The following is a 16,119-nucleotide window of genomic DNA, read 5'->3' as shown; positions in this document are numbered from 1 at the left end:
TATGACTACCCACATTTTGGACTTTGGGACACAAACTAATTTAAATTTAGCTGCTTAAAAAAACAAATAAAAGTATTCTAACTAATAAATTGTTACTTTTTACATAATGATTATGAGTAAATATTAAAGATTCTAGATATGTACCACCAGTTTCACGAGCAAGCGCAGTGCATACTCGAACCTCTGCAGACAATCCAATAATAGACACTCTGATTTTAGCCGCCTTTAGGGTCTTCGTAAAATCCAAGTAAATGGAGGGTTTTGAGGGAAGAAAAAAAATGAATAATTAATATACTTGATAATTAACATTCTGATAGAATGTTCTGAAAACTAGTAATAAACTCAGAGAATTCTAGTAATAAATTTAGAAAGTCTAAAAATTCTCTTTAGAGCTGTAACTGGCTTCGATTATGAAGAAATTATTGGTTCTACCTTGATTAAATCATAGATGTTAGAGGGATCACAGGTTGTGAGGCTGCTAAAGATGATTAGGACTTCTCTACTTGTATGTCCGGGCATGTGTCTAAGAAAAGAAAAAAAACCACTCCAATTAGGTATAATAAATTACATTAATTAAAAAAAACTTAAGACTAGTACACATACAAAAAATAAGTACACATGGTTTATACACTTAGACTACAGAACAACCCCATCTGTTTCAACATTACAAAGGAATGAATTGCAAGTATACACTAAAAACCTTAACACCAGTTTTTCTAAAATTAGCTACACACAAAAATAATTCACTGATTCATTTCCTCATTCAATAAATATTTATTGAATACTCTTTCAAGTTCTAAGGATAAAGTGATAAACAAGAGCAATGAGGTTTCTGGCATCAGGCAGCTTACATTCTAATAGGTTTGTTTCATACAAAGTCTAAGGTGTACATTGGAAAGTATGACAATACCATATGGATCAACATTAAGGTACATATGTGTGGCCTGAAAATAGTAACATACTTCTTTTCTAAACACTACACTTTAACCTCATGGTGATTGTCATAATACTCATAAACATTAATGACTGTGTACCATTTAGGTGGCACATTGGTAAAGAATTCACCTGCCAAGCAGGAGATTCAAGAGACAGGGGTTTGATCCCTGGGTTGGGAAGATTCCCTGGAGTAGGAAATAACAGCCCACTCAGTATTCTTGCCTGGACTGTTCCACAGATAGGGGAGCCTGGTGGGCTACAGTTCATGGAGTTGCAAAGAGTTGGACATGACTGAGCACCACCACCATCACCATTTAATTAAATGACGGCTTACAGATTTTAAGGTATGATGAACTGTTCTCCTCTAAACTAAACAGAGATAGCTACGCTTTTTGGTGCAATGTTATCAATTATTTGTAGCTTTTTCCTGCTTTAATTCTCATTGTTGGGCTCAGTTTTCACTATGGATACTGCTATTGTATCTACCTTCATTGTCTGTTACCTCCTCAACTACTTCAAAACTAAAAAAAAGCCTATTATTTAAAGGAATAAAAATCTGAGTCAGGATAGACTATCTAAGGATAAAATATATAAGCTTTAACTATACTGAATACTTTCTTTTGGGTTTTAGCTATATTCTACATAGTTAAAACTGCTAGAAAAGTGCTATTATTAATTTACAGATGTATTACAAAATAAGTTAATAAAAACCAGTATACAACAAACTCAGTTATTATACCACATTAACTTCCACATATAATCAATTTTCAATAAAAAATTTTTTCATGGTATTTCTTTTGCACTAGTAATACTGCTACAGCTTTAATTGTATTTTTCCAAAATCTTTAAGGATATACCTCAGCAACTAAAATGTAAAATCAAAATTATTAACCAACATCATACTATACACTATAAATAATGTTACATATTTCTCTTAATAACAATTTCATTATAGGTAGTTTTATGGAGATGCATATTAACATCATCATTTCAACTTAACTCATTCAAAAAATGTTGAAATAAATTGTAAATAATAAGTGTAAAATACTAACTTTAGAGTCTGCATAGCCATGCTTAAGGAGTTATAAAGAGATGGTTCTCCATGGCAAGTCATATCTACAGCTTTCTTCAAAGATGTTATATGTTTCCGCGGGTTTCCTAAAATATAAATGAAAAATCTCTTTTAATAAAAATGTATATATACACTATGGAAATTTACCTTTCTCCAAAATTTACATATTTATGATGTTAAACAGAATCCCTTTGATTTACATTTTCAGCAAGATGCACTTTTATCAGAAATGTTATAAAGTCTCACTCATATTGAAAAACCCAAATACAAATAATCTTTTTGTCTATTAGCAACACATTTTAATAATATTAATCTAGAATGCAAAACTTTTTACTATTCATATTTCCTATTGCATCATTTTTAATACTAACATATGTTCACATTTAACATCTCTGAAATCATGATGTTTCTTACAACCACTGGCAGCTGGGCAGCTGCTGGTGGCACTGCCTGCTCATGTGAACACTATTGCTGTGTTGTCACTCCAATTGCAACACGGGCACTGTTTGTGCTGTCCATATTAACTTCTATTTAAAGTGTTTAAGTTTATACAAAAGGTTATATTTTTATGTAGAAAGGCGTGGAACAGAACAGTAATGCACAAATCTGTTACTAGTGGAAGCAAAAACTCATTGATGGAAGAAGGCCTACAATTCCATGTTTTTCTTCAGAGGGAGAAAACAGTCACCTTCTAAGACCTAAGAAAGGAGGATTTCAACAGGCAAAACTGTGTTATGCTGTCATTGAAATAACCTCTGAAGAGACTGTCTAGTTCATGCTAAGCAATATAAATGAAGGGAAGAGACAGCACCAAAAATTCAGACCTGTCAAACCACCAAGACAGTGGCATGAACAATTCACATGTCATTTGACACTGTGTCAAAGGTTAACTGCTAGAGTGTTTCCTTCTTGAGGGCTCATAAAATAAAGGTATCTTACAAACAATAAAATCTGAGACTCAATAAAATATGGTATTCTTCGGACCTTTCCTCTTATTTCATCACTATTTTCATATTACTTAATAATGAAAACATTGACTTTATCATATAGCAAATTATCTTTATACCATTGAACATTTAAATTAGTTTCAACTTGTCACTAGTATACATACTGATGCAAACAGAATATTTGTAGAGTGATACTTTTTCTTCTTTCATAACATTTCCTAAGCATACTCCAAGGAACATTTTTTTTCCTTTGGCTGTGCCTCAAGGCTTCAGTTCACTTCAGTTCAGTTGCTCAGTCATGTCCAACTCTTTGCGACCCCATGAATCGCAGCACGCCAGGCCTCCCTGTCCATCACCAACTCCCGGAGTCCACCCAAAGGCATGTCCATAGAGTCGGTGATGCCATCCAGCCATCGCATCCTCTGTCATCCCCTTCTCCTCCTGCCCCCAATCCCTCATAGCATCAGGGTCTTTTCCAACGAGTCAACTCTTCGCATGAGGTGGCCAAAGTATTGGAGTTTCAGCTTCAGCATCAGTCCTTCTAATGAACACCCAGGACTGATCTCCTTTAGGATGAACTGGTTAGATCTCCTTGCAGTCCAAGGGACTCTCAAGAGTCTTCTCCAATACCACAGTTCAAAAGCATCAATTTTTCGGTGCTCAGCTTTCTTCACAGTCCAACTCTCACATCCATACATGACCACTGGAAGGCTTAAGCCATCGTAATTCCCTGACCAGGAACTGAAACCAGGCCCTTGGCAGCCAGAGTGCAGGGTCCTAACAACAGGATCACCAGGTAATTGTTTTATGGAACATTTTTATGGTTCTTTTCCAGAAAACGTTGAACAAATTAACCAGACTATCAGTAATAAAACTATCAGTTTCTCCAGGGTTCAACAAGCCATATATTGCTTTGGAAACTTCATTGTGCTCATTTAAAACGTGGAAAATGTTGAGGTGCCTCTTTTATTTTGAATACTCAGTTCAGTTCAGTTGCTCAGCTGTGTCCGACTCTGCGACCCCATGGACAGAAGCATGCCTCACCTCCCTGTCCATCACCAACTCCCGGAGTTTACTCAAATTCATGTCCATTGAGTCGGTGATGCCATCCACCCATCTCATCCTCTGTCATCCCCTTTTCCTCCCACCTTCAATCTTTCCCAGCATCAGGATATTTTCCATTGAGTCAGTTCTTCGAATCAGGTGGCCAAAGTATTGGAATTTCAGCTTCAGAGTCAGTCCTTCCGATGAATATTTAAGACTGATTTCCTTTAGGATGGACTGGCTGGATCTCCTTGCAGTCCAAGGAACTCTCAACAGTCTTCTTCAACACCACAGTTCAAAAGCATCAATTCTTCGGTGCTCAACTCTCTTTATAGTCCAACTTTCACATCCATACATGACTACTGGAAAACCCATAAACCTTGACTAGATGGGCCTTTGTTGGCAAAGTAATGTCTCGGCTTTTTAATATGCTGCCTAAGTTGGTCATAACTTTTCTTCCAAGGAGCAAGCATCTTTAAATTTCATGGCTGCAGTCACCATCTGCAGTGATTTTGGGGCCCCAAAAAATAAAGTCTGCCATTGTTTCCACTGGAGAAGGCAATGGTGACCCACTCTAGTACTCTTGCCTGAAAAATCCCATGGACGGAGGAGCCTGGAAGGCTGCAGTCCGTGGGGACAGGAAGAGTCAGACACGACTGAACGACTTCACTTTCACGCACTGGAGAAGAAAATGGCAACCCACTCCAGTGTTCTTGCCGGGAGAATCCCAGAGATGGAGGAGCCTTGTAGGCTGCCGTCTATGGGGTCGCACAGAGTCGGACGTGACTGAAGCGCCTTAGCAGCAGCAGCATTGTTTTCACTGTTTCCCCATCTATTTGCCATGAAGTGATGGGACCAGATGCCATGATCTTATTTTTCTGAATGTTGAGCTTTAAGCCAACTTTTTTCACTCTCCTCTTTCACTTTCATCGAGAGGCTCTTTAGTTCTTCTTCACTTTCTGCCATAGGGTGGTATCATCTGCATATCTGAGGTATTGATATTTCTCCTAGCAGTCTTGATTCCAGCTTCTGCTTCATCCAGCCCAGCATTTCTCATGATGTACTCTGCATATAAGTTAAATAAGCAGGGTGACAATATATAGCCTTGATATACTCCTTTTCCTATTTAGAAACAGTCTGTTGCTCCATGTCCACTTCCTCACCTGCATACAGACTTCTCAAAAGGCATGTCAGGTGCTCAGGTATTCTCATCTCTGTCAGAATTTTCCACAGTTTATTGTGATTCACACAGTCAAAGGCTTTGGCATAGTCAATAAAGCAGAAATAGATGTTTTTCTAGAAATCTCTTGCTTTTTCGATGATCCAGCAAATGTTGGCAATTTGATCTCTCGCTCCTTCACCTTTTATAAAACCAGCTTGAACATCCTGAAGTTCACGGTTCACGTATTGCTGAAGCCTGGCTTGGAGAATTTTGAGCATTACTTTGCTAATGTGTGAGATGAGTGCAATTGTGTGGCAGTTTGAGCATTCTTTGGCATTGCCATTCTTTGGGATTGGAATGAAAACTGACCTTTCCCAGTCCTGTGGTCACTGCTGAGTTTTCCAAATATGCTAGCATATTGAGTGCAGCATTTTCACAGCATCATTTTTAGGATCTGAAATAGTTCAACTGGAATTCTATCATCCCCACTAGCTTTGTTTGTAGTGATGCTTCCTAAGGCCCACTTGACTCTGCATTCCAGGATGTCTGGCTCTAAGTGAGTGATCACACCATCTTGATTATCTGGGTCCTGGAGATCTTTTTTGTATAGCTCTTCTGTGTATTCTTGCCACCTCTTCTTAATATCTTCCACTTCTGTTAGGTCCATACCATTTCTGTCCTTTATCGAACCCATCTTTGCATGAAATGTTCCCTTGGTATCTCTAATTTTCTTGTAGAGATCCCTAGTCTTTTCCATTCTATTGTTTTCCTCTATATCTTTGCATTGATTGCTGAGGAAGGCTTTCTTATTTCTCCTTGCTATTCTTTGGAATCCTGCATTCAAATGGGTATTTTTTCCCCTTTTTTCCTTAGCCTTTCCTTCTCTTCTTTTACAGCTATTTGTAAGGCCTCCTCAGACAACCATTGCTTTTTTGCATTTCTTCTTCTTGTGGATGGTCTTGATCCCTGCCTCCTGTACAACGTCATGAACCTCCGTCCATAGTTCATTAGGCACTCTGTCTATCAGATCTAGTCTCTTAAATCTATATTTCACTTCCACTGTATAATCATAAGGGATTTGATTAGGCTATACCTGAATGGTCTAGTGGTTTTCCCTTCTTTTTTAAATTTAAGTATGAATTTGGCAATAAGGAGTTCATGAGCTGAGCCACAGTCAGCTCCTGGTCTTGTTTTTTGCTGACCGTATAGAGCGTCTCCATCTTTGGCTGCAAAGAATACAATCAATCTGATTTCGGTGTTGACCATCTGGTGATGTCCATGTGTAGAATCTTCTCTTGTGTTGTTGGAAGAGGGTGTTTGCTATGACCAGTGCATTCTCTTGGCAAAACTCTATTAGCCTTTGCCCTGCTTCGTTCTCTACTCCAAGGCCAAATTTGCCTGTTACTCCAGGTGTTTCTTGACTTGCTACTTTTGCATTCCAGTCCCCCATAACGAAAAGGATATCTTTTTTGGGTGTTCTAGAAAGTCTTGTAGGTTGTCATAGAACCATTGAACTTCAGCTTCTTCAGCATTACTGGTCAGGGCATAGACTTGGATTCAAAACTAGTATTTTGAATACTAGTTTGTTTAAATTTTCTTTTTAAACAGTTGTTTAATTCCTTTTTATTCTGGTATGAATTATGGGGTTTTTTTTGCCCATTCATTCATTTGGAACTTCTTGGTGTTCTTGTTTACTTGAGTAAGTATTAAAATATTAACTATTTGCCACAGTTAATATACTCTGGACCCTTGAACAGTAAGTGTTTGAACTATATACATCTACTTATATGCAGATTTTTTTTCACTAAGTTCATACTTCAGTACTACATGATGTGCAGATGGTTGAACTCTCAGATGTGGAACCAAGGAAACAGAGGACCAACTATAAAGTTATAAGCAGATTTTCAACTATACAGAAGGTCAGCACCCCTAATGCTCAACTTGTTCAAGGTTCAGCTATATATATCAAGTATTTATTCTTAGAATCATAAATTTTAGAAATGAAAAGTACCTAAGTCCAAATCCTTCATTTCACAACTGATAAACAAATCTACACAAGTTAAATGATTTGCTGAAAGACATATGCCTACCCAATGGCAGGACCAGTAGTCAAACCTTGATTGTATGGCTCTCTATCTACTTTTCTTTCTACCACACCATACAAAAAACTTTTTAATCTCCTATTGTGTTATGAGTATAGTAAAAAAGCATATTTACATTACTCTCAGTGTGGTTTATAGCGGGGAAGAGAGAGTATTCTCAAGAGGCCCATAAGAATCTCCAGAGGATTTTTCATCTCTGTACATATTACCTCTCAGGCACCCACAGAATACTATTATTAACCTAGGGGGAGGGAACATGCAGGAGGGTTGGCCCTACATCCTTCCTTTTGGAACCATCCTTCCCTCACTATATAATAACCCAGTTTACACGACATGGTACAGGTAGAACTTATCCTGCTTCTATCCTACTTTAAGCAGAGACGTGGAATCCAGGCCTACCAACAAAATACTTCATTCTCTTAGCCACTTGACTGCTCATGGATGGGTAGATCTTAACCAGGGTCAATAAGAACACTCTTTGGAGCTTGTGCTGAGACTACAAACTAGGAGGGTCATGTAGACTTGATAGACATCTTACTTAGGGACTTCCCTGGTGCTCCAGTGGTTGAGTCTGGTTTGCCACACAGGGGACAAGGGCTCCATCCCTGGCCTGGAAAGATCCCACATGCCTCCAGGCAACTAAGCCCTGTGTGCCACAACTACTGAAGCCTCATGCCCTAGGGCTCTTGTTCCACAACAAGAGAAGCCACCGCAATGAGAAGCCCACACTGCAACTAGGAAGTAGCCCCTGCGCTCCACAACTAGAGAAAGCCTGTGCACAGCAGTGAAAACCCTGCAGAGCCAAAAACAAAGAAATAAATAGTTTTTAAAAAAAGATTAAGTGGCTCTTGTGAATGGTTAAAATAATTTTATCCTAATACTTTCATGACTGAATAAACATTTACATTCATTGTAATACTATTCATCACTGTGCAGAACTCAATTTAAAACAGTTCATTTTGGACTTCTCTGATGGTCCAGTAATTAAGACTGCATTTCCACTGCAGGGGGCACAAGTTTGATCCCTGGTCGGGGAACTAAAATCCTAAAAAAAAAAACAGGCTATTTTAGAGACAGAGAGTTTAATAGAAGGTTTTTAAAGTGTTTTACCGAGACAGCCTGCAGGAAGGTTTTGTTTTGCTTATTAGGCAACCTCATGAACAGGGTTACAAGGTTAGATAAATAAAGCAAAGTCCTTGAGTTCGAGAAAGGTAATTTTATGCATACCTGAGAGTTCAGTCAGTTTTTCAGCTCTTTTACTCTTTGTTACAATTATTCCAATCTCAAAATAAAAACAAAAATGATTATTAACTTACTTCTTCTCGATAAGAATGTATGTAACTAAAATAAATGACTAGTTAAAAAAGGAATAAGTAACATGTGAAAAACTTTTGACATAAATTTAGCTATGGGTTCACTGTATATTGTTTAACTTCTAGAGTTATCTTGCTTTTCATTGACAAGTGTCTCAGTAACTTGTATACAATCTGAATAACTTAGTAAGTGATAGAATATATGTCTAATGTTTTAAAAAATACATTATATTTGCCAGTAATATCAGGATGCTAATTCTGAATTATATCACTTATCTACATACCTGACTAATAGGATTTTGATCAAAATATTCCTCTACGAAGTATTCCAACAACTGTTTAAAGAAAACAAAAAGAAAAAACTAGGTAACAGCAAAATAGCAACACAGAGAACAAGTTTTGTGAAATCTATTTATGAAGCATTATTTCTTATGATTTTTAAGCTTACAAATTTTTTTAAAATGTTAAGTAGTAAAATTAATAAATAAAACAATACATTTAAAAATATTAAATAAATATAAAAATTAAAATATTAAATAAAATTAAATTTGAAGTGGTAAGGGATGAGACAGGTTTGTAAGTTCAGCCTTAAAAGATGGAACCATTTGGACACGTAAGACAGAAACAATCTAAACAAGAAAAAGATCCAAAAAAGATAAACAGGAAAATGAGCAAAATTGTGATGGGTTTGAATAAGGTAGGAATAATCTGAATGTATTTATAAGCTGAGGAGATTAATTCAAGTAAGTCAAAGGAGAATGAAGATTCAATAAAGAAAAGGAATAACTGACGAAGCAAGATCCTAACATGGAGTGGAATTTAAGAGCATAAATAATTAGTGATTTTGGTATACGATTTTGGTAAGCAATCCAGAATAGCACTTCTACTTAGCTATAGTTTCCATTACCTCAAAAAAAAAAAAAAAAAGACTGCATTCTTTAAAAACACTTCTTTTAGAATTCAGCATCCTTTCTCACATGTAATACAAATCAGAATAATTTTAGTATACCTTTAATGTACATGTCAGTCTATTTGGCTTTAAATCTTGGTCTTCCATTGTTCTTGATCCATCTACCACCACATATAGATGGCGCATCTACCAAAAATAAAATCCCCCAAATAAACAAAACAAACCAATAAGAACAATTTTCAAATACATTTTTGACCAACAAGTAAAAACGGCCCTTAGCATTTACATATTCTACACGTGTATTTTTAATATATTCCTTTAAAAAGTTTATTCTATTTAAGCCAGAATGTTTGTGTAACTCAAACTAGTTCTGTATCAGTAAAGGGAAAAAGAATAACATACCATTCCAAGTCGAACTTGTCCATGGTGCTCAAATACCCTGTTAAAATTATGCAAACGTTTTAAGGAAATATCATATACTACATGAAAGATCACTACAACTAAAGTCATTACAACTACTTTTCAACTAAAGTGCACGTTTCTAGGGAAGTAAATCATTAACTTATGGGATGCATATAATTATGTACATTTTAGATAAACCCTGAAGATGAATTTCCCTGATGAGGCATTAGGTTGTTGGGTCTATCCCCTTATTTAAAAGGTAGTAAGTCAGGTTCTCTGAAACTCAGCTCAAATGAAGTACTGAGGAGTAGGCAGAGGCGGACAAAAACCCTTAAAGGAGTATATTTTACCTCTGTAACACACACAGAAAGGTTACATACCTTTTTCTCTTTGCTTTGAAAAGAATGTCTTCAATTGTAGCTTTAAGTGATCCTGATTCATCTTCTTTAAGAATCTCCCTATAGGAAATATTTAATTGTTTGAAAAGATAAGCTAAAATTTTATTAACCCAAGAGAAACAAAAATATGTCCACACAAAGATCTGCACCTGAATATTCACAGCTACATTATTCATAACAGCCAAACATTATAAACAATCTAAATGTCCATCAAATGGAGAAAGGATGAATAAAAAATATGTCATAAACATATAACAGAATACTATTCATCTGTAAAAAGGAATGAATTACTTATACATGCTACAATAAGGTTGAACTTAATAACAGCATGTTCAGTTAAAGAAGTCAGACAAAACTGACCACATATTATATGATTACATTTACATGAAATGTCCAGAAAGGGCCAATCTAAAAAGGCGGAAAGTACATAGATTAATGGTTGCCTAGGACTAGAGGTGGAAATGGAATTAATTGTATATGGACGTGAGGGATATTATTGGAATAGTAAAAATGTTCTAAAACTGGTTTATGTTGATGTTTGCACAGCCCTGAAGATTTCTAAAAATCACTGAATTATATATAAGAAACAGGTGAATTTTAACATGTGTAAAATATACTTTGAAAGTGTTGTGGGAAAGAAAAAAACCTAAAACAACATCTAAAAGGGAAGAGAGTAATAATACCCTACTTACCATGTTCTTTCATAGCCTCCTTCCCATCGCTTAGTTCTCTCAGGCTCTTCATCCATTTTGTACCTTACATATTGTAAAAAAGTCATTAGACTGTGAATTTATTAAAGATGATAGTCACTAGATGTATATAATTAAATTTGAAAAATAGAGGGAAATAAACATACAAAGTAAAAAAAAGAAAACTCGGACTGCAAAGTCATATTATTCTTTGCAATTTATTTAATAATTGTAGTTGAATGCAATCATTCATTCGTTTAAATCCTCGTGGAACTTTCTCATACCCCCAAGAAAGAATGCAAATATTTATTCTCAAATTTGGCACCAAGATAAATAAGCTTCTCTTTACAATTAATAAAAAATAAAAATGCATTAAAGATGTGTCATAGGACAGAATCACAGAATTATGAGAAGTGGGTACAGGTATAGATGAAACAACATTAGCTACAACTGCTGCTTCTTATCACTGAGTGATAGATACATGGTGATTCATTTACTACCTCTCCACCTTTGTGTCTGTGTGAATTTTCTCATCATCAAGCTTAATAAAATTTATTATTATTCATAAATGATAAATGCTTATGGTTCATAATTTTTAAAAATCTATTTATTTAAAATTTTTTGGTCACTCCCCATGGCACATGGGACCTTAGTTATCCCACCAGGAATCAAACCTGCACCCCCTGCATTGGAAGGCAGAGTCTTAACCATTGGACAGCCAGGATAATTTTTTAAAACAATACAATGGCAAACCTACACTATAACCTCAACTATTAAAAGAAAATGGAACTATTTAGTAATTTAATAAATAGGACAAATGGTTTTGAGTGGATGTTAGGGTTAAGGATGATTGGGTTTTTGTTTATTCTTTTCTGTATTTTCATATTTTCAAAATGAAAGTGTATTTTTTTAATAATCAGGGACAAAATTGGTGTTGGGAGGCATCTATTAACCCTTTGTTGCTGTTTAGTCGCTAAGTCACATTGGACTCTGCATTCCCATGGACTGTAGCCCGCCAGGCTTCTCTGTTCATGGGATTTCCCAGGCAAGAATACTGGAATGGGTTGCTATTTCCTTCTCCAGAGGATTTTCCCCACCAAGGGATTGAACCCATACCTCTTGCATTGGCAGGCAGGTTCTTTATCATTGAGCCACCTAGGAAGCCACTCTATTAACCATAACCAAGTAATAAACACCCATCACATTCAGACCTCCATCCTCCCCATTGGAATATCCCTCTCCATCTTACATCTCACTTTCAATTTCCTTCTTTCATAAATGAAGGATCAAAGGAATCCTAAGTGCCAAGACATTAAGGACAAAACAAATCTCATCACTGGCAGGGGAAAAAATTAATTTTTGTGATAAGGACAATAACCAAGACCCATTCTCCATTTGGCCTTCCCTGGTGGCTCAGACTGTAAAAAATCTGCTTGCAATGCAGGAGATCCATGCTCAATCCCTTGGTTGGGAAGATCCCATGGAGAAGCAAATGACTACCCACTCCAGCATTCTTGCCTGGAGAATTCCATGGACAGGGGAGCCTGGCAGATTACAGTCCATGAGGTCACAAAGAGTCGGACATGACTGAGCAACTAACATTTTCACTTTCACACTACTCTCCATTTATTTCATTGTTCTATAGCAAAATATACTTTAAAAATCCAAATAAATGTAGACTTTTATAAATGAACTTCTGGAATTAAAATCTATTGATAAATTGAAAACTGCCTTTATGGCATCACTGCTTTCTCAGCACCTGCTACAATCAGATATTGTTTACTAAACTTCTGTGGATTCAATTGTTTCAGGAGGTCAAGTGTTCCACTTTAGTATCCTGAAATAACAAGAAATGACTTAATTTTGTCATCTGTGCTTTTTCAACACACTTATGTTGGTGCCTTATAGGCTTAATGATGAGTGTAGTAACATAGCATGCAGCAACTAAACTGAACATTTTGATCTTCCATGGAGGTGTGTTTGTATTTATCGTGAATATAAAAAATCAAAAGCTTAAATTCTTAAAGATGTGGTTACTGCCGTTCATCACATCAATATTTAAAGTATTTTATTTTTAGTTTATAACTTTTAATTCCCTGAAAGTTCAGAAACAACGTTGAGAACCAATGAGCAGCAGCTGCAATAAGGAACACCTCTGGCTCACTGCATACAAGAATTTCTTAATTTGAACTGACTGCGATGGGAAATTACAGGGATAGGACAGAGGTAATAAGATCCTCATAACCGCAGATGTTCAAAGGGAAGCTGGATGTTTACAACGCATGCAGTAAACAGAGAAGGGATTTATGCAGCCTGGAGAAAGATGTACTTGGTAACCTCTTAAGCAGCATCTTCAACTACCTATGACAGAATAGTCCACCTTCTTACAAATATCGCTGGGAATCCACCCCAGCAAAGCCACTCCCCTCAGAAGCCTGGTGGTGTGATTCCTTCACATGAGCTCAGAATGCTATAAACAATGAGATTTGCACCAAACATCGCAATTTATGAAGCTTTCCCTCACACCTAACCCTGCCAAGCGCTTTGAGAAAGGCAAGGATGATAACAGTTCTGCTTTTCAGGTGTGGACCTCAAGGCTCAGAGGTTGCTAACTCTATTGAGGCCACACAGGTGGTCACAAGCTAGAACCCAGAGCCACAAGTACCAAACTTGCGCCCTGCCTTAGGGAAAGAGAGTCACTCGCCAAACTGGTGCCCTAGATAGATGCTTCTATGCGGCTTCATAGACGGAAATTTTCCTCCTCCTTCTCCACACGCGCCCACACACCCTTCTTCCCTATGAGGCAGTTTCGGGGTCATTCAGTCTCCGCTCCCAGCCGCGAAAGCCCCTCCCGCTGCCTTGCTTCCCAGGCGGCGGATCCCCGCCTCAGCTCCGGGAAAACCTCTACCACTGACTTACCTGTCCTGCCAAGCTCTGCTCTGCCGGAAGTTCAGCTCAATCCGCTCTAAGTGCTCCGCCGAAGTCCTTCCGCCGCGCGCGGTAGCGACGCGCAAGTGTTCCGGCTGCTGGGAGTGGCGCTTGCTGGAGCCGGGCGCTCACTGGCCGGGCAACCTTGTACTGACTTTGGGTGCCGGAAGGGCCTCCTGCGCCCTTCCCGCTATTCACGGAGAGGAGGGGAGAGTGGTGGCCATTCGCTGTTGGAAAATCGGAGGCCTGGTAGCCGTCCAGCAGGATCTGAGGACTGGATGACCACAGCGGCAGTCTCAGCTGAGCCAACTTGCAGTGTAGCGGTTTTCCGGGACTCCTCTGCTGCCCGCGCTAAAAGCCACAAATATGTATTGAGCACTTACTTTGGGGCTGATACAGTTCTAAGTACTGAGGAAATAGCAGTGAAAAACTGATAAAAATCCGTGCCCTCATGACGTTGTGAAGAAAAACATACTGTATCAAATGGTGATGGTGCCATGGAGAAAAATGAAGCAAGGAAGAGGAAAGGGGAAGTGTTATCGCTCGGTAGTGTCCGACTCTTTCCACCCCATGAATTGCAGACCGCCAAGCTCCTCTGTCCCTGGAATTCTACAGGCAAGAATACTGTAGTGGGTAGCCATTGCCTTCTCCGGGGGCTCTTCCCTATCCAGGGATCCAACCCAGATCTCCCGCGTTGAAGGCGGATTCTTTACCATCAAAGCCACCAGGGGAGCGGGAAAAGAGTTACGGTTTAAAATAGGTGCTCGGAGACCTGGGTTCGATCCCTGGGTCAGGAAGATTCCCTGGAGAAGGAAGTGGCAATCCACTCCAGTATTCTTGCCTGCAGAATTCCTATGGACAGAGGATCCTGGCGGGCTATAGTCCATAGGGTCGTAAGGAGTCGGACACGGTCAGGGAACTCTGGGGACTTCCCTGGTGGTCCAGCGGCTACGACTTCCACTGCAAAGGTTCCAACGCAGCGGGGCGCAGGTTCCATCCCTGCTCAGGGAACCAAGATTCGGCCCATTGCGGGAGGGGAAGGGGAGGAATATTAAAACAGCGTGGTCAGAAGAGTCCTCACAGAGAAGACGGTTGAACCATGCTCAGAATGAGGGAGGAAGTTAACCACAATGATACTCAGGGAAAGATCTCCGCAGGGACAGGGAGCTGCAAGTACAAAGACCCTGGGGTGGAATCACACTGGTGTTTTCCAGGCGGGCATGGGGAAACAGGGGACGAGTGGTGGAGACTGAAATCAGAAGTGAAAGCCTCAAGGCACTGAAGGAGCTTTGGAGGGATGATGATGGCGTGGACTACCATAGTATGGCAGCCCAGCCAGTGAGAAATGGCTGGAATCTTACTCTTGTCAATAGACTGGATGTGTATTATGAAAAAAGAACCAATGACGTGAAGGTTTGTTGCTGAGCAACTGAAATGTTGGAGTTGCAGTTACTCTGAGGGCAAGGGGTTGTTCAATTTTGGAGAAGTTGTTTGAGATGTCTGCTAATACACACAGGAGAAATGGAGAGCATCAGGAAAGGATTATGCCCAGCAAAGAAGAGGAGAAAAGAACTGCAGGAGCGCTTTGGTTCCCATCGCCACATGCTTCCCCTCTGCTGCCTATATTGCTCTGTTACATAGGTGCTAAAATCTTTCCATGTATTCTTCCCCTTTAAGAACATAAACAGAAGCCATCTGCATAGTAGGGGAAACAACAGACTCGAATTAAAAATCAGGCTCTGCCATACTAGTTTGGTTGACCTCAAGCAAGTCACAACTCAAGTCTGATCTATCAAATGGTGTTATTTCTACCTACCCTGCAAGGGCTTACACATCATATAGTGGCAACTCCATAAGCAGCTCCTTTTATTTATCCCCAGAAGAAAAGGTCTTATTGTTTAGTTGTGTTTTTGTCATCAAAGGAAATTAGCATTACTGAAGCGACTTAGCAGCAGCAGCAGCATTACTGATTCCCAGTGACAGCTGGCTTCCATCTCTGCCTTCCTCCACATGTTTGACTCTAAGACTCTATATACGAACTCCACCCTTTTCATTTCCGTCTTAATCTCCTCCCTCCCTCCCTCCTTTCCTTCCACAAACTCCACACTTTTCCTGTCTCTCCCTCTGTTCTGAATGGCTATTCTGTTTCAAGATGGGATACACACTTATAGGACAAACAGCTACAACCCAAGCCCCATGCTTCTCCTTTATGTTTA

The 16,119-nt window shown here is 38.7% G+C and overlaps 1 protein-coding gene across 5 annotated transcripts in view; it reads right to left on the bottom strand.

Moving 5' to 3' along the window:
• The window catches only part of LOC136146329 (general transcription factor IIH subunit 2), a 77,517-nt gene extending 63,540 nt beyond the window's left edge, over positions 1-13,977 (bottom strand). For all 5 annotated transcript variants that reach the window (XR_010658979.1, XM_065905155.1, XM_065905153.1 and 2 more), the window contains exons 1-10: positions 13,895-13,977; positions 10,979-11,041; positions 10,269-10,346; positions 9,889-9,925; positions 9,586-9,672; positions 8,861-8,911; positions 8,491-8,545; positions 1,989-2,094; positions 433-523; positions 145-232 (exon numbers count right to left, since the gene is read on the bottom strand). Coding sequence is in view for 4 of the 5 variants with exons in the window: in XM_065905155.1 (XP_065761227.1) it covers positions 145-232; positions 433-523; positions 1,989-2,094; positions 8,491-8,545; positions 8,861-8,911; positions 9,586-9,672; positions 9,889-9,925; positions 10,269-10,346; positions 10,979-11,034 (649 nt within the window). In the remaining variant the exon portion in view is untranslated. The remainder of the gene's footprint in view (positions 1-144; positions 233-432; positions 524-1,988; positions 2,095-8,490; positions 8,546-8,860; positions 8,912-9,585; positions 9,673-9,888; positions 9,926-10,268; positions 10,347-10,978; positions 11,042-13,894) is intronic.
• Positions 13,978-16,119: the final 2,142 nt, after the last annotated feature.

The sequence above is a fragment of the Muntiacus reevesi genome, chromosome 14 (assembly GCF_963930625.1).
Source record: "Muntiacus reevesi chromosome 14, mMunRee1.1, whole genome shotgun sequence".
NCBI classification, from domain to species: domain Eukaryota; kingdom Metazoa; phylum Chordata; class Mammalia; order Artiodactyla; family Cervidae; genus Muntiacus; species Muntiacus reevesi.
The sequence above is the reverse complement of the archived record's forward strand: the minus strand, read 5'-3'. Positions and strand labels throughout refer to the sequence as shown.